Here is a 23,252-nt window from a genome sequence, read left to right as displayed (position 1 = left end):
TTTGACAAGTAGAAAAAAAAATGTTAACTTGTTTTAATTAGACTTTAAAAATTATCAATGAGCTTGAGTAGTCCATATATTTATTGGATGCTTTAAAATTCTTTTTATGTGAATTATCTGTCTATAACCTTAGTCTACTGTTCTATTGGATGTTTATTTTATTGATTCATAAGAGCCACTCATATATTATGAAAATTAACCTGTATTTCTTATGGATATTAACAATAGTTCTTCTCCGCTCATTATTTTTTCACGTTAACTTGTGGCTTCTTTTTTAACCAAACAAAAATCAAGTATTTATGTTGTCAGACTTATCCTTTATTTAAATAAATTCTGGCTTTAGTGTTTTCCTTGGCAAGGCTTTCTCACACAGAGATTATGTAGTATGTAACAGTCATCTTAATTTTCTTCTATTTTTATGGTTTTATTATTCTATTTAGTGTACATTTCACTCTATCTAGTGTTTATCCTAGAGTAAGATAGTGAGTAGATGATTACTTTCATTTTTTCCAAAATGTTTAGCCAGTTATTTCAACACCATTAATCAGATGGTTCATCATTTTCTTGGTTTATTCAAGCCTTACTTTTTTACCAAACAGGTAATGATTAAAATGTAACAATATTTAAATGTTTAACCTTTGACAGTGTTGATAAGCTAAAGCTATTTTGTTTCAATAGAGGTCTCATTGGAGAATCAACAAGCCAAAAATTCCAAAAAGGAGCGTTTGCTCAGTTCTGCATCATCTGAAGATACCTGGAGAAACTACTCCTTGGATGAAATTGAGAGGAACTTTTGTCTAGAAGTAAGATGTTTTCCTAAGCCACAGTTACCTACAGAGTAAACACAGCAAAGTAGACAATATGGAAAACTATTAGGTTTACACATTATTTTTAAAATTTGTTTCGATCCTACCTATGTCTCCCCCAATACTGACACCCCTCCTACCTCCCAATAACAGCAATACATTGATCATCGATAATAGTGATGGTGATGTGAAATTAATTTTTAAGTACATCCTTTGTGCTACTCACATACTAACTCTAATAAGACATATAAAGAAATAATGCAACTTTATAGAGTAATGTAAAGGAAAACATGAATAAGTGAAGAAGTCTTTTCTGATTCTTGGATTGGAAGATTTAGTATTAATGCCCGTTGTTCCTATATTAGGATATATATTTTTTCTTTTGAAAAATTATAATAGAGGACTTATTCTACACATATAAATTATTTTATTAAGGCATAATAACTAAGACAATATGGCATTGGTGCAGCAATGGACATTCAAATGGATTTAAAAGGATAGTTGGCTAATGAACCACTCTTTATATGTGAACTTAGCCTGTGATGTGAAGCATTTCAATAAAGTGTAGTGAGAGAGGCTTATTTGGTAATTATTATTGAGATAATTTGCTATCCAGCCATTTTGGGGAATGAATCTTATAACCTTCCACTCTTCACCAAAAATAAATACTATCCTCATCAACGATTTAAATTTAAGTAATGTGGGTAAACATTTGTTAATCTTGAAATTTAGAATCTCTTATAAGCATGAAGTAAAGCCCAAAAGCCTTAAAGAAAAAGACTGATAAAATTTAACTTCAGAAAAATGAAAAATCCTTTATACAGCAAAACTTTGTATAAACATATGATAAACTTGGCACAATATGTGCAACATAAATGACAGATGAATAATTCCCAACATTCATAAAACTTTTACATATTATTAATATAAATGTTCAATAGATGGATGTCAATGCAGGAAGAACTCACAAGGCCAGTGTCGATAAGATTGTTGGAGAAGTGAGCACTGTCATATTTGTGGGTAATTTGGTTAAATTTGTTTTCTCTAGTTGTTGTTAATGACTTTCTTGTTTTCATAAAAACATGACCATTGCAAAAAAAAATGTAAGCAATTCTAAAAAGTACAAAGAAGAAAGTAATAAACTATTCACAATCCACCACCCAGAAAGAATCAAAGGCAACATTTGGTGAACATAATTCTGGACCTCTCTTTATTCGTGTATGGAAGGACGGCTGCATCAGTGGGTAGGTGGAGACATAGATAGAAATAATTTTATAAGAAGAGGATCATACTCCTTTTTAAAAATAAAACGTATTTAATTTAAATTTCCCAGAAGAAAAGGAAATGTGACCGTCACCATCATAATTAACTCTTTTCTGGGATGTTGCCTGTGCTTTCCTGGTGGTCTGTTCAGTCTTCACAGCAGCCCCATGAGCAGCGAGTGCACTGTGATCATCCCAGCTGAGGACGCTGAGGCACGAATAGGTTAAATGAGTCCAGCTGAGTCCTGGGGCTGAGTGTAAACAGCCCACACAATGCAGGCATATCCAGTCCCTGCCCTTAACCCTGCAACACTGTCCTCAAGGGAAAGCGGAGACACTTCTGAACTCTGGGTGAACACTTCTTTCCCACAAGACATATGAGGTCCCCAAAGGGACTTTGAGGCGAGGTCCCCAAAGGGACTTTGAGGCGAGAAAAGAGATTTAAAAAGCTCTGAAGAGCTGGAGAAACTATGTTTTTGAAGGATGTTTCCATTTCAGACAGTATAGGCTGGCTTTCTGCTATGAAACTCGAAGTGACGGGCACTGGTTTCTTCCTACGCCTCCCTCCCACCCCACCATTTTTGCTCTTTATAGTTTGTCCTTAGCTGAGTTTATAATATTTATATTCTGTTCCGTTGCCATCATTCCCCCTGTTGTTTTGACTTTGTTTGATATTTGCATGAATTTAATGTGCATCACGACAGTGCAGCACTGATCACAGTTTATCCCTCTCAGAGTCCTTTATTTTGATTTATTTTTTGGTTGGCTGGATTTCATTGTCAAGTAATTTCCTTAAGAAAGGCCCATGGGTGCCTTATTCCCTTTGTTTTTTTCATAGTTGAAACTATGTGCCTTTTGCTTTTATACTTGAACAGCAAGTTGGGTGGCTATAATCCTTCCATCATGCTTTCTTTTCCTTGTAATGTTGTAAATATTTTTTCCATTGTCTTCCAGCATTGGTTGTTGCTGTGAAAATAACCTGGGGTCAACCAGATTTCTTTCCGCCTTGTAGGTGGTTTCTTTTTTTACCTGGATTCCTGAAGCTTTTTTTTTTTTTTTTTTTTTCCTTGATCCTTGAAATTTACAAAGCAAAACGGAGCTATATCTTGGCGTGGAGCATTTTGACAAAGTTTCCTGGAACACAGTGTGATGTACAGATTCAGTTCTTCCTTTGTTTCAGGAAAATCAATGTGGTAGCAAGCAATGGATACTGTGCCATAGTACTAAAATCATCTCCTCTCTCTCCATTCCTCCTTCTTCCTTCCTTCCACAGTAGTCCCTGTTATCCTTATATTGGATCATCTTTGCCTCTCCTTGATAGCTGTCATCTTCTCTCAAGTTGATTTAATTCTTTTGTCCCTTTCCTCTGCTTCGTTGAGATTCTTCCACGGCACTCCTTTAATACTAATTTAAATCTCATCCTTGCCTCTTATTCTTGCTGTGTCTAATTTATTAGTTCCTGTAATGGTGCTATTTTTGTTTTCTATTTTCTTAGCTTAGAAATATTCCTTCTCTTCTCAATGAAAATTTCTAAAAGGTTATTTTATCATTTTCAAGATTTTCTTTTAATTAATTGATTTTCTAATTTAGTTCCTTTTTGTGACATGAAATTTTTGCAGGGGATGTGTTCATATTCTTTCATATTCTGTCTTCTTCCATTCTGGGTTCTTTGTCTTTGCCTGACCCTTCTTTCTCTTTTTCCCGTCATATGTTGGCATAGTTGCAAAACCATTTATTTTCATCCTGTTTGTACTCAGGATGAGATTCACTCATATTATGGGTATAGCCGTGTTATCATTTTCACTGCTGTACAGTTTCCCTTATCTAAATATTTTATAAGTTATACATTCTCCCTATGGATGGATATTTGGATTGCTTCCTGTTGTATGCCAATCCAAACAGTGCCACCATAAGTGGTCGTAAGCTTAGGTTCTGGTCCACAGGTGCCAAGGCTTCTCTGGGAATTACACCTAGGAGTGGAGTTGTGAGCTGGGTTGTAGAGAACACGCCCCTCAGGCTCAATGTACGGTAGCCTATTGCTTGCCACTATATTGATTTACACTCCCACCAGAAGCACGTGAGCACTCCTGCCGTTCCACGTTCCCTCAGCACTTGATACTGCTAAGCTTGTACATTTCTGCCAGTCTGATGCAGATGAAATGCTATCTCAGCTATAATTTTTGTTTATTTCACTTTTTACTAATGTGTTGAACAGCTTTTTATATTTTATAACTTTTTATAACTTTTTGATAAAAATATATCCACTTTTAATAAATATTTATTGAGTGCCAACCACATGCCAATAATGTGCTTCATTCTAGATAATTATTTGTGAACAAAACAGATACGATCTCTGCTTGTATAGAGATCACATTACCTTGTATCAGGGAGAGAGTTATTAAACTAGTAAAAAGTCATGAATACAATTTTTTTTAGTGGAATGATGAAAAAGACCAGGGTGTTATGAGAGAGAATAACAATAGGGACCTCATTTAGATTTAAGATCAAGGAAACATTTGTAAAAACTAAACATACGAAGATGGAAATTGGATGTACCCTTGGCTTTTCCATCAAGAATATGATGGTATGTGAAGGTGAGACTACCAGGTATTTTTATTTCCTTCTTTATACTTTGCTGAATTGCTTGCATTTTTTAAACAAAGGCTTGTACTTTCTATATAAACAGTAACAATGAAAATTTCTAAAAAGTTGTATTTGTCACAAAGACAGTATTTCGGTTTCATACCTTACCCTTTTTCTAAAAGCTCTTGATCATCGCAGAAACACTCTCCTGAAGAAAAAAAAAGTATGGAAAACCAAATGTCATTAAGACATTAAAAATGGGTTTTATCAATCCAGTAACAGCACTAAGCCCCCGCTCCACGCCAGGCTCTTGCCTCTTGCTTCTCTCTGCAAGTCTTCCCCCAGGCAGTGTGTCAGATGCCGCCCACCTCCCTGAAAGAGAGATGGACAAAGTTAGCTGCACTTTGGGTGAATGTTATGCAACTTTCTAAGAAGCTTAGGTCCTTTCTAATAAACTTAGATCTCTCAATATTTTTATTAAAGATGTTTCCCTTTAGATACCAATATTCCTATACACACTAAGGAACATTTAGTGATTCTGCTGCTTATTCCTTTAGTGGATCGAGATCCTTGTACATACATTTCCATGTTGCAGCAGCTCTTTAAGAAAGTAACCTTTTGTACCAAGTTGTTGGTGATTTTGTTTATCTTCTTATCCCAGTTAGCAGGAAAAAATTGAATTCAGACAAAGTGGGATGGTTGAAGATACTGGAGAATATTGTTATTACTCAATAATAAACAGCAGGAAAACCTTTGGAAATAAAACCAATCTTCACAGTATTTTTATGAGTCATATAAAAATCAGTGGTTAACCCACGTTACTGCATTTTAGAAGCCCCATAAGCAAGCTTGTTCACCCAGGTTCTTTGTAATTCCTCATTTAAAAAAAGAATGATTAAAGAAATGTCCAATGTATATTCTGTTTATGCAGTCCTTATATGAATAATTTTCCTTACTGTAAAAGCTACTTGTATTTTTAATAAAATATTACCAGCTTTTTTGTTTGATTGGCCTGACTTAATCAGGAGAAGCATAGCGTGGGCTCACAGTAGGGAAAAGCTTGAAAGGATATTAAGGAAGATGTATCAAACCGGCAGATCCAGCAAGTATTTTTAGCTCTGAAATTTGAGGTGGAGCTCTTCTATGTGCTGTTTTTCCCTGGGAAACGTGTCTGCCTTGTCACTTGAGTAGCTGTGACTGGGAATACTGTTTTGTAGTGAGCTCATCAATTAAACATTTGAAGTTCAGTACATGCCATAGTAACCTTTTTGATCAGTTTTTGGAGAGAAAAATGTGAAGAGGTTTTTGGTAAAAATAAAATGGTTGAATAGCTCCATGAAGTTGATATTTATGAATGCCACACTCTAATTTCAATTTATTACAGCTTTCAAAGTCCTATGAAAAGATTGAAAAGGCCCTCAGTGCAGGGGACCCCTGTAAAGGTGGCTACGTGTCTTTTAATTATCTAAAGATTGTCCTGGACACCTTTATATACCAAATACCAAGAAGAATTTTTATCCAGTTAATGAAAAGGTAAGAGTCTCATTGTTTCCTTGACATTTTTTCCCCAAACGTCAACCGTAAGAATAAGGCACAGCTTCGTTTATTTTTTATTAATGTTTTAGACTTTTTATTACTGAAAATTTAAAATGTATACAGAAGTAAAGAGAATAATATAGTGAATCCATGAATGTACCCACTACCCAGCTTCAACAGTCGTCAAATCTTGGCCAATTATTTCATTTGTATTCCTGCTCATTTTCTTCAACCCCAGATATTTCTGAAATAAATACCAGATAGCATATTTCCCTCTCTCTCTAAAAAATAAGAACTCTTTTTAGAAACAAGGTGAAAATACAGTTTTCACATCTAATAGAGTTATCAATCATATTAATAAATATCCAGTCAAGGTTCAAATCTAACTGCTTGCCTCATGTTTTCTAATTTAAATTTATTTAAGTCAGGATCCAAATTAAGTCTGTAGTTACAACTGGTTGATTTATCACAATTCTTTTTAGAACTATAGCCCTCCTCTCCAGTTTTTAATTTTAGAAGTAATCTGGATTATTCGTTATGGGGACTTTCTTACAATCTGGATTTGACTGCTTGTAACCCACAGTGACATTTAACATGTTCCCTGTCTCCCTCCCCTAACTCCCTACCCTAAATTGATAGTTAGATATAGATGTACAGACCCATGTTCATTGTGTGTGTGTGTGTGTGGGGGGGAAGTACTTCATAGGTGGTGGCAAACATATATAGACTGTCTCTCTTTTCGTGATCCTATCAATCATTGTTGATCATACCTAGATCCATTCATTCACTGGAGATTGTAAAATGATGACATTCTGTGTCTATTGTTTCTTCTTCTCTTACTAGTTAGAGGACTTCTGTAATAACAACTTCCCCTCTTCAACTATTTGGTAACAACAAGACACAGTTAGTATAAGAGAGGCAAGATATCCTTGACTCTTTCTCTGCATTTCCTACTTTCCAAAATAATAAACTGGTTCCCTAGCATCCTCCAAAAGTGAACAATGAGTGGTTTTTTTTAAAATTATTTTTTCTTATTAATGATTATGGACTCATGACTTTAAACATATTTGTGTCTCAATTCATTACAGCTGTTATATTGATACTCAATTTGTTCCATCTTGGCCAGTGGGAGCATTTTCATGTTGGTTCCAACATCCTGTTGATGTGACTGGATAGTCTTTGACAACTTCCTTGCTTTCCTGTATGACAAATGTTCCAGGCTCTTCTTGTACATCCCTTGCCTGGGACCTGGCATGAGCCATTTCTCCAAGGATCCCTGTTCTATTCAATTTGAAATGGTATATGTAGACCACAATCTAGGTTAGGAATATTCTCTTTACCTGGTTTTCTGTCCAGGTAAGACAGAGAACCTTTTCTGGGGGGAAGTAGAGTAGAAGCTAATGGAAAGATTGTCCCGTCAAACTCTGGGTAATTGATAGGTGCCTTGCAGGTTTCCTAGAAAGGAGAGGCATGAGAAAAGGGGATGGAAAATGTGGCATGAAGCTACAGCAGCTGTATCCATTCCCCGCAGCACCCCACTTTCCTTGCCAGCTCCCTGTATGTCCAGAGAGAATCACCATGTATGAATACTGTGGCTTTTAGAGTGAAAGCAAAGTTTGGCCCTAGGAGTAAATATTTCCATGGCTCAGAAAACAACTCTTTTGTTCTGTCTACACATGGTGACATTTTTCAGGAATTACTTTCTTGGATCACTAAAATTTATGCGACCATTTCTTCTTATCTCATTTTCAAAATTATGCAAATAATAATTTAATAGCAATAATAAAAATTAAAAGCAGATAGTCACCATCCATCTTACCTAACAAATTTACTATTTTCATTGTTCCACATTCTCTTCCATTTTTGTATTCACACACAAATATAATCTTTACATATTTGTAATCAGAGTGCATCACAGTTTTATATTGTGTTTTTTAAAATAGAAATGCATATTACAGACATTTTTCATATTGGCTTCATAGTCTTCAAAATTATAATTGTAATGAATGCGTACAGTGTCATTCAGCTAACATTTGTTGAGTGCCTTTCTGTATCAGACATGGTGGTAGATGCTAAAAATGAAGCAATAAGGTTGGGCACAGTGGCTCATACATGTAATCCCAGCATTTTGGGAGGCCGAGGCAGGCAGATGACCTGAGGTCAGGAGTTCGAGACCAGCCTGGCCAACAAGGTGAAACTCCATCTCTACTAAATATACAAAAATTAGCCAGGCATGGTGGCGGGCACCTATAATCCCAGCTACTTGGGAGGCTGAGGCAGGAGAATCGCTTGAACCCAGGAGGCGGAGGTTGCAGTGAGCTGAGATCACACCACTGCACCCCAGCCTGGGTGACAGAGCGAGACTCTGTCTCAAAAAATGAAGAAATAAATAACAAATTGTCCCAAGCCAGAAAGACTTGCCAGAGTGATATCTATGAAGAATATGATGGGTGCATAGAATGCGTGTTTTGGGGGTTGAGGGTGGCCAGGGCTGAGGTGTTCTTATAACTTGTTCTATCCAGGGACCTAGGGATTCTGAGTCTCTTTTTTGCATTCACCCTGAATTCCCAGTGGAATAGGTTACTGGAAACCATAGCAGAGTGAACACTCAAGTGCTAATATCATGAATGCTGTATTATATACCGTTCTCCTGGTACACATATCTGGAAGTACAGATTTGTCATATCTTCCTGGTCAACTGTTCCCTTTACTATTATATCATAGCCCTTTTATGCCTATGAATGCCTTTTGTGGTCTATCTTATCTGCTATTGAATTATAACAGTTTTAATTAGTATTTGTCAGGTATATCTTTTTCCAACTTTTTACTCTTTTATTGTGATAATTTAGGCATTTCTTATTAAATAGCATATATCTATTTTTTTAAAAATTCCAAAATTAACATCTTTGCTTTTTTAACTGTCAAGTTTAGTCTGTTTTCATTTATTGTAGTTATTATGTTTGGATTCTTCCCCCTACCTCTTATTTTGTACTATTATTTCTCCTGCTCTTTCTTCTTTTTTCTTTATTCCTTGTCTTTCTTGTTTGGTATTGGCTAAGTTTTCCTTTTTTTTGAGACAGAGTCTCACTCTGTCACCCAGCTGGAGTGCAGTGGCGTGATCTCAGCTCACCACAGCCTCTGCCTCCTGGGTTCAAGCGATTCTCCTGCCTCAGCCTACCAGGTAGCTGGGATTACAGGCATGTACCACCATGCCCAGCTAAGTTTTGATTTTCAGTAGAGACAGGGTTTCGCCATGTTGGCCAGGCTCGTCTCAAACTCCTGACCTCAGGTGATCTGCCCACCTCAGCCTCCCAAAGTGCTGGGATTACAGGCGTGAGCCACTGTGCCTGGCCAACGTTCTTTTTGTTTGTTTGTTTGTTTTCTTTATCACTCTTTTTTTTTTCCTTCCACCATTTTAAGACTTAAATATCTTATTTCTATTCTTATAGTGGTTTTCCTTAGAATTTTCTTGTGTTCTAAACTTATAAAGTCTAAAGTTAATCAGTATTTCTACTGTCTTGAATGAAAAAGCACCTTCACCTTCCATTTTGTCATTGACGTGGGCTTTGCTTCTGCCTGGTTTTGATGGGACCTGCGTTCATGACTGCTGTTTTTTTGACTCATGCCTGTTTAGGTTTCCCCATGATTACCGTTTGTTTGCTCATCACTGCCTCACAAACCTCACTCCTTTCTTCTGGAGTCAGTTTCCTGAGGTGTATCCTTTGGTAATCCTTTTGGCAAGGTCCTGTGAGTGTTTAGTTCAGTCTTTGTTTTCAGAAATATCTTCATTTTGCCCTACTCTTTAATGAAAACGTAGCAGGGAACAGAATTCTTGTTTGAGAATTATCTCCTCTTAGTACCATGAAGGTGCTCTTCACGGTCTTCTGGCCTCTGCTGTTGCTCTGAGGTTCTGCTGTTTGTCTGTCATTCCTTTATAGGTGATTTCTTATTTAAGATTTTGTTTCTTTTGGTTACTTTACAGTTTCCCTGCCATGTATCTTGGTATAGATGTCTATTTAACCTTCCCACACTCCTGCTATTGCAATCTGAGAATTTGTATTTTTCAGAGTTTTTGAACGTTCTCAGCTATGATTCTTTGAATATTGTCTCCACCCCATTCTCACTGGTCTTTTCTTCTGGAACTCCTATTACATTACATAAATATTGGGTCTTCCCATTTCATTCTTCATGTCTTTTAAACTGTCTTTTATATTTTTCTTGTCTTTATCTCTTGGCTGCATTTTGGCTATTTTTCTAGGATCGATTTTGGTTCACTGCTATGCCAAATCTACTCCCAGTCTTGCGCAATCACAAGTTTTCTAACCCCAAATGGGCATTAAAACTGTATTCCCTTTGAGCCTACACTAGATTTCAGGGTTGCTGTTAACACATATGGGCTTGATAAAGCCTTGGGCTCTTGTTGCAACAGTTCACGTTCTTACTGTCCTTGACTTGGGTCCTTCCTTGCTCCTAATACGTATGGATTTCCCTTTCTTGGTTTCCACTTCAGCTCTGAATTTAAAATCATTTTGTTGATAGATTTATTCCAGTCTTTTTACTTATTTATTTATTCCACAGACTGGAGGGAGGTCCAGTGTTGCCAAAGGCCTCCTTTAATGTGTTCATGCTGGCTGGGAAGTTAGCAATGCCTCTTATAGTAAACAGAACTGAGATGAACCTTCGAGGGCTAAATAGGAGTTTCTGACACGGACACATTGGAAAAAGGCATTCCATCCAGAGAAAGCAAACAGCACTTTCAAAAGAGCTGGTTTGATTGGATCATGATCAATTGTTTGGGCACTTTATACATCAGACTATTTAACTGTTTGACTGCCAACTAGGCCTTTAGGTTCTTTATAATTTTGCATATGTTTGCCCAGTCAGTCAGTAAATAATTCTTGAGCAATTATTATATACCAGGCACTGTGCTAGACACCAAAGACTCATTGGAGAATAAGAAAGACATGATAGCTGCCCTCAAAGAACTATGCCTGCTGGTGGGGGAGACCAGTACAAAGCAAACCTATGAATAATAAGCTAGAATATGCAATGTGATTCGTACTGGAAGGAATCAGCAGGGGACTACAATGGAGAATAACAAAGAGGAACTGCTTCTAATTCAGTGTTCTGGAAAGGCTTCTATGAAAAGGTGAGAGGCAGGAGGAGCAGCCACAGGAAGAACAGTGGGAGGAACCTCCCAGGAGCAAGCCCCTGGATCCAAGGACTGCCCCAGGTGGTGTGTTCTGGGGCTTGGCAGAAGCCAGTGTTCCTGGAGCCAAGTTGGCAATTAAAAAATATTTTCTATTTCTTCATGATTCAGTCTCAGAAGGTTGTATATGTCTAGTTTTTTTCATTTATTCTAGGTTATTCAATTTTTTGGCATATAATTGTTCATAATAGTCTCATATGATCCTTTGTATTTCTGTGGTATCAGTTATAATATCTCCTCTTTCATTTCCTTTTATCTTAGTCTAGGTAAAGATTTGTTTATTTTGTTTATCTTTTCAAAAAACCAACCCTTACCTTTGTTGGTCTTTTGTTTTTCTAGTCTCTAGGTATCTTATTTCTGCTTTGATCTTTACTATTTCTTTCCTTCACTGGCTTAGTTTGCTCTTTTTTTTCTATTTCCTTGTGGCATAAGTTTCAGTTGTTTATTTGGGATCTTCTTGTTTGGTGTAGGCATTTATTGGTATAAACTTTCCTCTTAGAATTGCTTTTGCTGCATCCCACATATTTTAGTATATTGTGCTTCCACTTTCGTTTGTCTTAAGATATTTTAAAATTTCCACTGTAATTTCTTTTTTTTGTTTGTTTTTTGATTATACTTTAAGTTCTAGGGTACATGTGCACAACGTGCAGGTTCGTTACATATGTATACATGTGCCATGTTGGTGTGCTGCACCCATTAACTCATCATTTACATTAGGTATATCTCCTAATGCTATCCCTCCCCTCCTCCCCACAATAGGACCCGGTGTGTGATGTTCCCCTTCCTGTGTCCAAGTGATCTCATTGTTCAATTCCCACCTATGAGTGAGAACATGCGGTATTTGGTTTTCTGTTCTTGCGATAGTTTGCTGAGAATGATGGTTTCCAGCTGCATCCATGTCCCTACAAACGACACGAACTCATCCTTTTTTTATGGCTGCATAGTATTCCATGGTGTATATGTGGCACATTTTCTTAATCCAGTCTGTCACTGATGGACATTTGGGTTGATTCCAAGTCTTTGCTATTGTGAATAGTGCCGCAATAAACATACGTGTGTATGTGTCTTTATAGCAGCATGACTGACAATCCTTTGGGTATATCCCCAGTAATGGGATGGCTGGGTCAAATGGTATTTCTAGTTCTAGATCTTTGAGGAATTGCCACACTGTTTTCCACAATGATTGAACTAGTTTACAATCCCACCAACAGTGTAAAAGTGTTCCTGTTTCTCCACATCCTCTCAAGCACCTGTTGTTTCCTGATTTTTTAATGATTGCCGTTCTAACGGTGTGAGATGGTATCTCATTGTGGTTTTGATTTGCATTTCTCTGATGGCAAGTGATGATGAGCATTTTTTCATGTGTCTGTTGGCTGTATGAATGTCTTCTTTTGAGAAGTGTCTGTTCATATCCTTTGCCCACTTTTTGATGGGGTTGTTTGTTTTTTTCTTGTAAATTTGATTGAGTTCTTTATAGGTTCTGGATATTAGCCCTTTGTCAGATGAGTAGATTGCAAAAATTTTCTCCCATTCTGGCGGTTGCCTGTTCACTCTGATGGTAGTTTCTTTTGCTGTGCAGAAGCTCTTTAGTTTAATTAGATCCCATTTGTCAATTTTGGCTTTTGTTGCCGTTGCTTTTGGTGTTTTATACATGAAGTCCTTGCCCATGCCTATGTCCTGAATGGTATTACCTAGGTTTTCTTCTAGGGTTTTTATGGTTTTAGGTCTAACATTTAAGTCTCTAATCCATCTTGAATTAATTTTCGTATAAGGAGTAAGGAAAGGATCCAGTTTCAGCTTTCTACTTATGGCTAGCCAATTTTTCCAGCACCATTTATTAAATAGGGAATCCTTTCCCCATTTCTTGTTTTTGTCAGGTTTGTCAAAGATCAGATGGCTGCAGATGTGTGGTATTATTTCTGAGGGCTCTGTTCTGTTCCATTGGTCTATATCTCTGTTTTGGTACCAGTACCATGCTGTTTTGGTTACCATAGCCTTGTAGTATAGTTTGAAGTCAGGTAGCATGATGCCTCCAGCTTTGTTCTTTTGGCTTAGGATTGTCTTGGCAATGCAGGGTCTTTTTTGGTTCCATATGAACTTTAAAGCAGTTTTTTCCAATTCTGTGAAGAAAGTCATTGGTAGCTTAATGGGGATGGCATTGAATCTATAAATTACCTTGGGCATTATGGCCATTTTCACAATATTGATTCTTCCTATCCATGAGCATGGTATGTTCTTCCATTTGTTTGTGTCCTCTTTTATTTCACTGAGCAGTGGTTTGTAGTTCTCCTTGAAGAGGTCCTTTACATCCCTTGTAAGTTGGATTCCTAGGTATTTTATTCTCTTTGAAGCTATTGTGAATGGGAGTTCATTCATGATTTGGCTCTCTGTTTGTCTGTTACTGGTATATAAGAATGCTTGTGATTTTTGCACATTGATTTTGTATCCTGAGACTTTGCTGAAGTTGCGTATCAGCTTAGGGAGATTTTGGGCTGAGACAGTGGGTTTTTCTAAATATACAATCATGTCATCTGCAAGCAGGGACAATTTGACTTCTTCTTTTCCTAACTGAATACCCTTTATTTCTTTCTCTTGCCTGATTGCCCTAGCCAGAACTTCCAACACTATGTTGAATAGGAGTGGTGAGAGAGGGCATCCCTGTCTTGTGCCAGTTTTCAAAGGGAATGCTTCCAGTTTTTGCCCATTCAGTATGATATTGGCTGTGGGTTTGTCATAAATAGCTCTTATTATTTTGAGATACTTTCCATCAATACCAAATTTATTGAGAGTTTTTAGCATGAAGGGCTGTTGAATTTTGTCAAAGGCCTTTTCTGCATCTATTGAGATAATCATGTGGTTTTTGTCTTTGGTTCTGTTTATATGCTGGATTACGTTTATTGATTTGCATATGTTGAACCAGCCTTGCATCCCAGGGATGAAGCCCACTTGATCATGGTGGATAAGCTTTTTGATGTGCTGCTGGATTCTGTTTGCCAGTATTTTATTGAGGATTTTTGCATCGATGTTCATCAGGGATATTGGTTCATCAGGGATATTGGTCTTTTTTTGTTGTATCTCTGTCAGGCTTTGGTATCAGGATGATGTTGGCCTCATAAAATGAGTTAGGGAGGATTCCCTCTTTTTCTATTGATTGGAATAGTTTCAGAAGGAATGGTACCAACTCTTCCTTGTACCTCTGGTAGAATTCGGCTGTGAATCCGTCTGGTCCTGGACTTTTTTTGGTCGGTAGGCTATTAATTATTGCCTCAATTTCAGAGCCTGCTATTAGTCTATTCAGGGATTCAACTTCTTCCTGGTTTAGTCTTGGGAGAGTTGAAGTGTCCCAGAAATTATCCATTTCTTCTAGGTTTTCTAGTTTATTTGCGTAGAGGTTTTTATAGTATTCTCTGATGGTAGTTTGTATTTCTGTGGGGTCGGTGGTGATATCCCCTTTATCATTTTTTATTGCATCTATTTGATTCTTCTCTCTTTTCTTCTTTATTAGTCTTGCTAGCAGTCTATCAATTTTGTTTATCTTTTCAAAAAGCCAGCTCCTGGATTCATTGATTTTTTTGGAGGGTTTTTTTGTGTCTCTATCTCCTTCAGTTCTGCTCTGATCTTAGTTATTTCTTGCCTTCTGCTAGCTTTTGAATGTGTTTGCTCTTGCTTCTCTAGTTCTTTTAATTTTGATGTTAGGGTGTCAATTTTAGATCTTTCCGGCTTTCTCTTGTGGGCATTTAGTGCTATAAATTTCCCCCTACACACTGCTTTAGATGTGTCCCAGAGATTCTGGTATGTTGTATCTTTGTTCTCATTGGTTTCAAAGAATGTCTTTATTTCTGCCTTCATTTCGTTATGTACCCAGTAGTCATTCAGGAGCAGGTTATTCAGCTTCCATGTAGTTGAGCGATTTTGATTGAGTTTCTTAGTCCTGAGTTCTAGTGTGATTGCACTGTGGTCTGAGAGACAGTTTGTTATAATTTCTGTTCTTGTACATTTGCTGAGGAGTGCTTTACTTCCAACTATGTGGTCAATTTTGGAATAAGTGCGATGTGGTGCTCAGAAGAATGTATATTCTGTTGATTTAGGGTGGAGAGTTCTGTAGATTTCTATTAGGTCTGCTTGGTGCAGAGTTGAGTTCAATTCCTGGATATCCTTGTTAACTTTCTGTCTCATTGATCTATCTAATGTTGACAGTGGGGTGTTAAAGTCTCCCATTATTATTGTATGGGAGTCTAAGTCTCTTTGTAAGTCTCTAAGGACTTGCTTTATGAATCTGGGTGCTCCTGTATTGGGTGCATATATATTTAGGATAGTTAGCTCTTCCTAATGAGTTGATCCCTTTACCATTATGTAATGGCCTTCTTTGTCTCTTTCGATCTTTGATGGTTTAAAGTCTGTTTTATCAGAGACTAGGTTTGCAACCCCTGCTTTTTTTTGTTTTCCATTTGCTTGGTAGATCTTCCTCCATCCCTTTATTTTGAGCCTATGTGTATCTCTGCATGTGAGATGGGTCTCCTGAATACAGCAAACTGATGGGTCTTGACTCTTTATCCAGTTTCCCAGTCTGTGTCTTTTAGTTGGACCATTTAGTCCATTTACATTTAAGGTTAATATTGTTACGTGTGAACTTGATCCTGTCATTATGATATTAGCTGGTTATTTTGGTCACTAGTTGATGCAGTTTCTTCCTAGCATCGATGGACTTTACATTTTGACATGTTTTTTGCAATGGCTGGTATCTGTTGTTCCTTTCCATGTTTAGTGCTTCCTTCAGGATCTCTTGTAGGGCAGGCCTGGTGGTGACAAAATCTCTAAGCATTTGCTTGTCCGTAAAGGATTTTATTTCTCCTTCACTTATGAAACTTAGTTTGGCTGGATATGAAATTCTGGGTTTAAAATTCTTTTCTTTAAGAATGTTGAATATTGGCCCCCACTCTCTTCTGGCTTGGAGAGTTTCTGCCGAGAGATCTGCTGTTAGTCTGATGGGCTTCCCTTTGTGTGTAACCTGACCTTTCTCTGTGGCTGCCCTTAACATTTTTTCCTTCATTTCAACTTTGGTGAATCTGACAATTATGTGTCTTGGAGTTGCTCTTCTCGAGGAGTATCTTTGTGGCATTCTTTGTATTTCCTGAATTTGAATGTTGGCCTGCCTTACTAGGTTGGGGAAGTTCTCCTGGATGATATCCTGCAGAGTGTTTTCCAACTTGGTTCCATTTTCCCCATCACTTTCAGGCACACCAATCAGATGTAGATTTGGTCTTTTCACATAATCCCATATTTCTTGGAGGCTTTGTTCATTTCTTTTCACTCTTTTTTCTCTACACTTCTCTTCTCGCTTCATTTCATTCATTTGATCTTCAATCGCTGATACTCTTTCTTCCAGTTGATTGAGTCACTTACTGAAGCTTGTGCATTTGTCACGTAGTTCTCGTGTTATGATTTTCATCTCTATCAGTTCTTGTAAGGTCTTCTCTGCGTTGATTATTCTAGTTATCCATTCGTCCATTCTTTTTTCAAGGTTTTTAGTTTCTTTGCACTGGTTACGTAGTTCCTCCTTTAGCTCTGAGAAGTTTGATCAACTGAAGCCTTCTTCTCTCAACTCGTCAAAGTAATTCTCCATCCAGCTTTGTTCCGTTGCTGGTGATGAGCTGCGTTCCTTTGAAGGGGGACATGCGCTCTGATTTTTTGAATTTCCAGCTTTTCTGCTCTGCTTTTTCCCCATCTTTGTGGTTTTATCTGCCTTTGGTCTTTGATGATGGTGACATACTGATGGGGTTTTGGTGTGGGTGTCCTTTCTGTTTGTTAGTTTTCCTTCTAACAGTCAGGACCCTCAGCTGTAGGTCTGTTGGAGTTTGCTTGAGGTCCACTCCAGACCCTGTTTGCCTGGGTATCAGCAGCGGAGGCTGCAGAAGATAGAATATTGCTGAACAGCGAGTGTTGCTGTCTGATTCTTGCTCTGGAAGCTTTGTCTCAGGGGTGTACCCTGCCATGTGAGGTGTGAGGTGTCAGCCTGCACTTAGTAGGGGATGTTTCCCAGTTAGGCTACTCAGGGGTCAGGGACCCACTTGAGCAGGCAGTCTGTCCGTTCTCAGATCTCAACCTCCATGCTGGGAGATCCACTGCTCTCTTCAAAGCTGTCAGACAGGGGCATTTACCTCTGCCGAGGTTTCTGCTGCTTTTTGTTTAGCTATGCCCTGTCCCCAGAGGAGGAGTCTACAGAGGCAGGCCGGCCTCCTTGAGCTCTGGTGGGCTCCACCCAATTTGAGCTTCCCAGTGGCTTTGTTTGCCTACCTAAGCCTCAGCAATGGAGGGCACCCCTCACTGCCACCTTACAGTTAGATCTCAGACTGCTGTGCTAGCAATGAGGGAGGCTCTGTGGGTGTGGAACCCTCTGGGCCAGGTGTGGGATATAATCTCCTGGTGTGCCGTTTGCTAAGACCCTTGGTAAAGCGCAGTATTAGGGTGGGAGTTACTCAATTTTCCAGGTGTTGTGTGTCTCAGTTTCCTTTGGCTAGGAAAAGGAATTCCCTTCCCCCCGAGGCGATGCCTCGCCCTGCTTCAGCTCTCGCTGGTCGGGCTGCATCCACGGACCATTGCCAACTGTCTGACATGCCCTAGTCAGATGAACCCTGTACCTCAGTTGAAAATGCAGAAATTGCTCGTCTTCTGTGTCACTCACGCTGGGAGCTGGAGGCTGGAGCTGTTCCTATTTGGCCATCTTCCACTGTAATTTCTTTATTGTTTGTTGTTATTTATTTTCTATTGGTTGTCCAGGAGCATATTGTTTACTTTCCATGTATTTGTGATTTTTCTTTCAAAATTCCCCGTTATTGGTTTCTAGTTTTATATCATTGTGGTCAGAAAAGGTATGTGGTATGATTTCAGTCTTCTTAAATGTGCTAAGACTTGTCTTGTGGCCTACTATCTGATCTATCTGGAGAATGTTCTGTGTGCGCTTAAGATGAATGTATATTCTGTTGCTGTGAGATAGAATGTTCTGTATATTTATTAGATCTCCTTGGTCTAAAGTGTTGTTCAAGTCCAGTGTTTCCTTATTAATTTTCTGTCTGGATGATCTGTCCATTATTGAAAGTGGGGTATTTAAATCCCCTACTATTATTATATTGCAATCTGTCCCTCCCTTCAGATCCTGTAATATTTGCTTTCTATATTTAGGTGCTCTGATGTTAAGTGCATATAAATTTATAATTATTAAAGCATCTTGATGAAGTGACCCCTGTATCATTATTTAATGTCCTTTGTTTCTTTTTACAATTTTTGACTTAAAGTCTATTTTGTCTGATGTAAGTATAGCTATCCTTTCTCTTTTGGTTTCCATTTGCATGGAATATCTTTTTCCGTCCCTTTACTTTTAGTCTATGTATGTCCTTAAAAGTGAGGCAAGTCTCCTGTGGGCAGCATAGAGTTGGTCACTCTATGTCTTTTTATTGGAGAATGTAATCCATTTACATCCATAGTAATTATGGATAGGGAAGAACTTACTACTACCATTTTGTTAACTGTTTTCTGGTTGTTTTGTAGGTACTTTATTTCTTTCTTCCTCTCTTGGTATGTTCTTTTGTGGTTTAATGGTTTTCTGTAATGGTATGCTTTCTATTTTTGTTTTGTGCATCTACTATAGATTTTTGTTTTGTTGTTACCATGAGGCTTGCATAGAAATTTTATACTTGCATAGTCCATTTCATAATGATAACAACCTAACTTTGATTGCATACAGTACATCTACACTTTTATCCCCCTCATTTTATGTTTTTGATCTCAAAATTTACATAATCCTATGTATTTCTTGACAATTTATTCTAATTATAGTTGTTATTAGTAGTTTTGTCTTTTAAATTCCTTTTAAAATTCGTACTAAAGATACAGTCACTTTACACATCACCATTTCAGTCCTAGAGTATTCTAAACATGACTGTGTAATATTTATACCGTTGAGTTTTGTGTTTTTATAACTTTTATGTTAATAATTAGCAGCCTTTTGTTTCAACTTAAAGAACTCTCTTTAGCAATTCCTGTGAGGCAGGCTAGTAGTGATGAATTCCCTTAGCTGTTGTATGTCTGGGAAAGTTTTATTTCTCAATCATCTCTGAAAAACAGCTTTTCTGGGTGAAGTATTCTTGATTGTCAGGGTTTTTTTCCCCATTAACCATCTGAATGTATTATCCCACTCTCTCCTGTTTCTGTGGAGAAATCTGCTGATAGTCATGTTGGTACCTCTTTGTATGTGATATATTTTTTAATCTCTTGCTACTCTCAGGGTTTTTTCTTTGTATTTGATTTTTGATAGTTTGATTATTATGTTGTCTTGGCGACCTCCTCTTTGGGTTGAATTTCATTAGAGACCTCTGTGCTTCCTGTAACTTGGGAATACTGGTATCTATTCCCAAATTAGGGAAGTTTTCAGTCATTATTTCTTTAAATATGCTTTCTAGGCTTTTTTTCTTCTGCTTCTTGAATTTCTATTATGTATATATTAGGTCCTTTGATGGTGTCCCATAATTCCCATAGGTTTTTTTCATCCATTTTTATTCTTTTTTTCCTTTTGTTCCTCTAATTGGATAATTTCAAATGTTATCTTCAAGCTCATTGATTCCTTCTTCAGCCCGAATGAGCATGCTGTTGAAGCTTTTGGTTGCATTTTTTTTTCAGTTCAGTTATTGTATTCTTCATCTCTAGGATTTCTATTTAGGTTTTAAAAATTGTTTCTATTTCTTTGTCAAACCTTTAATTTTGTTCATGTATTGCTTTCCAAGTTTTATTTTATTCTTTAGTCTTTGTATTCTTGTAGCTCACTGAACTTTAAGAGGATTATTCTGAATTCCTTGTCTATCATTTAATACATCATTCTTTCTTTAGGGTGCATTGTTTGAGCTTTGTTAGTTTATTTTGGAAGTGTCAAGATTTTTTGAGTCTGTTATCTTCTGTCATTGTGTTGGTATCCATGCATTCAAAGAGACAACCACCTTTTTTGGCTTTTACAGGTGTTCTTTGGCAGAGATAGACATTCATTATTCAGTCTAGCTTGTGATTCTGTATAGGACAGCTGGTAATGACCATGGGCAGACAGAGCTTGCTTTTGGGTGTTCTAGATGGCTGGGCTACTGTGTTGGCTCTAAGTTCAGGTGGGGCAGCCAAGCTGGGCTCAGTAATCAGGCTGAGCTGCTGGATGGACATTACAATTGCCTCAGAGTGGGCTGAGCCACAGGGTAGATTTCCTGGCCACGTGGTACGGCTATGTCAGTTCAACAGTTGGACAGGGTTGCAGGAAGGGTCCCAGGGTTAGATGAAATTGCTGGTAGGGATGGATGGGAGCTGACACTTTACTCTAATAGAAATGCACAGTTCACGTTTGCCTTCCTGCCTATGTGGGTCCTTGGGGTGGGCCTTGAGGCTGGGCTGAACATTGTTTAAAGTACTGGGTATAGCATATCTAGCCTCTGCTCTTTGCTGAAATTCAACGTGGTGGTAATTTTCCTGCCTGGATAGGGTCTAAAAGCCCCAGGGTAGGGTCTAAGGCTGGTTTTGGAGGCTGGCCATCTATGGATTCAAGCCAAGTAGAACTTCTTTTTACTTCTGGGAGTTATCAGCTCAGCTTTTCAGGTGTGATATGCAGTTAGATGGTACCTCTGATTGGGCACCACTGTTGGCAGATACACAGAGCTCCCACTTTGTCTCCTTGCTTTGTTTCTACCTGACTCCAGATGGTCTAGCCATGCCATTTCCCTGTGTTGCCTTTGAGGTGAGATGGGAATGGGCTTCCTGGGAAGCATCTTGGAATGCCAGAAAACTGGGCGTCCACCTCCAGCTGCCTTTTCCCTCTGTAGAAACTGCTGTTCCTGGGAAACACTTTCTGTGTGGTACTTTATCGACTTAGGGGAATGCGGTTAAAACGAGACCATTTCTTCTACCTTTTTTATGTGCTTTTTGTTCTGTGAACCACACAGGTGATTCAGGCCTATTTCCAATTTGGGGTGTTTCCACCAAGGTGTTCCTGTCTGTGAATGGTTGCTAGTTGAACTTTCTGTGAGGGAGTAGTGTAGCCTGGGACCGACAATTCTGTCATCTTGCTGACTTCACCTCTCCCTTTTATTATATTTTATAAGGACTGCCAAATTGTTCCCTCAAAAGAGTAGTGATTCACATTGCCATCAACATTATGTGAATGTTCTACTTTCATATTCTTCCCAGCATTGAATATTAACATTGTTTTAAAATATTGATAACTCATGAGGTGTAAAGTAGTGCCTTGTGATTGTTTTAATTTCTATTTCTCGTAGTGTCTGAGGCTGGACCTTCCCATGTACCTGGGCACTGGCTGGGTCTCCTCTTCTCTTCACGTCCTAATTGATTAGTGGGACCCCCCCGTTGGTTAAGTTAATTTTGTCACCTTTTTGTTTAGTATTTTAAAATAATTAGATAATTATTAAAAGGTAACCCTTTTCTGTCATAAGTACTGCAGCTACTTTTCTTAGCCTGTTATTTCCCTTTCATTATATGATACCTCACTGTTTTGAAGTTTACATTTTAACATAATCAAATACATGCATCTTCTGAATGTCTTTTATTGCTTAAGATCTGTAAATTCATCATTCTTACCCAGGCTTGATAACAAATCTGTGACTCTCCTTGTTTTTCTTATTGTTTAAAACAAAACAAAATACTTTATCCTAATATGAGGCAGGTGTCCAAATTAAAAAATTTTTTTTTCCAAATAGATAATCTATTTTCCCACCATCATTTATTAAATAATATGTTATTTCCCCCATTGTTTTTAGTGTCTGTTTTGCCATATATTAAATTCTTATAAATAATTTGGTCCAATTTGTATTTTTTTATTCTGTTTCATCAATCTAAATTTCTGTTTTTACATGGGCATTTCTATACAATGACCTGTCTACAATGGTCCATCCAATTGCCTTTTTATTTTCTTTTATGTTTTTACAGAGAACATTGAGTTCCTCATACGTTCAGAGTTATTTGTTTTTAACCTATTTCTTGAGTCTAGATGGTGATTGTTGAGAACTTATGACTAATAATGTCATCTCCTAAGAAAGCAGAATCTGCTGAATTCTGCCATGAAATATTGGACTAAGAACAATGAATTAGAGGAGGGGAATAGTGCTGTGCAGTGAGTGGTACTGGGGGTTGCCCTGGCCCACTGGGTAGCACTGTGTTTCTCTTTCTTTTGCTACCCTCTCAATCCCCAGGGAGAAAGTGGTGGAGTCAGAACACCTGGTATTACCAGAAGACAGCAAATGTACCTTTGCACTCAGAGGATCACAAAAAACATTCATCCATCTTCCAGATTTAGGTTTCATATTTTGTTGATTTACCAGGATGAGGCTATCTTTTCTTGAAATAGACTGTTTTATTTATCTTATATTAAATTTCATATGTTTTGTATTTTTAAAATATTTAAGAGTTCATTTAAAAACCCGTGCACAAATATTTATAGTAGCTCTATTCATGATCACTTGAAACTGGAAAAAACTCAAACGTAACTCAGCAGATGAATTAATAAACAAACTGGTAAAGCTATGCAATGAAATATTTCTCATCAATAAAAAGGAATAAGCCATGTTGATATGCACAACATGGATGAATCTCATCAAAGACATTGTGCTAAGTGAAAGAAACCAGTCTCAAGGTGGCTACAGTAGGATTCTATTTGCAAGACATTCTGGAAAAGGCAAAACAATAAGGATGGAGAAAAAGCCAGTGATTTGCCAGGGTTGGAGGTGAGGGAAGGTGAGTCTCCACAGGTGCGGCACTAGGGGACTGTTCTGTCGTTCTGTCTCCTGAGTGTAGGAATCTGCATGAATCTACGCATGT

The 23,252-nt window shown here is 37.8% G+C and overlaps 1 protein-coding gene and 1 long non-coding RNA gene across 11 annotated transcripts in view; one reads left to right on the top strand and one right to left on the bottom strand.

The window, feature by feature from the left end:
* LOC105464318 (EF-hand calcium binding domain 6) overlaps positions 1-23,252 on the top strand; it is a 308,413-nt gene that overhangs the window by 102,043 nt on the left and 183,118 nt on the right. For all 10 annotated transcript variants that reach the window (XM_011712104.2, XM_011712099.2, XM_011712096.2 and 7 more), the window contains 2 exons: positions 679-803; positions 6,036-6,184. In XM_011712104.2, the coding sequence (XP_011710406.2) occupies positions 679-803; positions 6,036-6,184 (274 nt within the window). The remainder of the gene's footprint in view (positions 1-678; positions 804-6,035; positions 6,185-23,252) is intronic.
* On the bottom strand, positions 696-9,790 carry LOC139358749 (uncharacterized). Its single transcript, XR_011614197.1, has 4 exons — positions 9,728-9,790; positions 4,966-5,023; positions 4,820-4,859; positions 696-831 (listed from the first exon to the last, which is right to left on the bottom strand). It is a non-coding gene; the product is annotated as an uncharacterized lncRNA (long non-coding RNA).

The sequence above is a fragment of the Macaca nemestrina genome, chromosome 15, assembly GCF_043159975.1.
Source record: "Macaca nemestrina isolate mMacNem1 chromosome 15, mMacNem.hap1, whole genome shotgun sequence".
Classification (NCBI taxonomy): Eukaryota; Metazoa; Chordata; class Mammalia; order Primates; family Cercopithecidae; genus Macaca; species Macaca nemestrina.
This window is presented reverse-complemented; position numbering and strand designations above follow the sequence as displayed.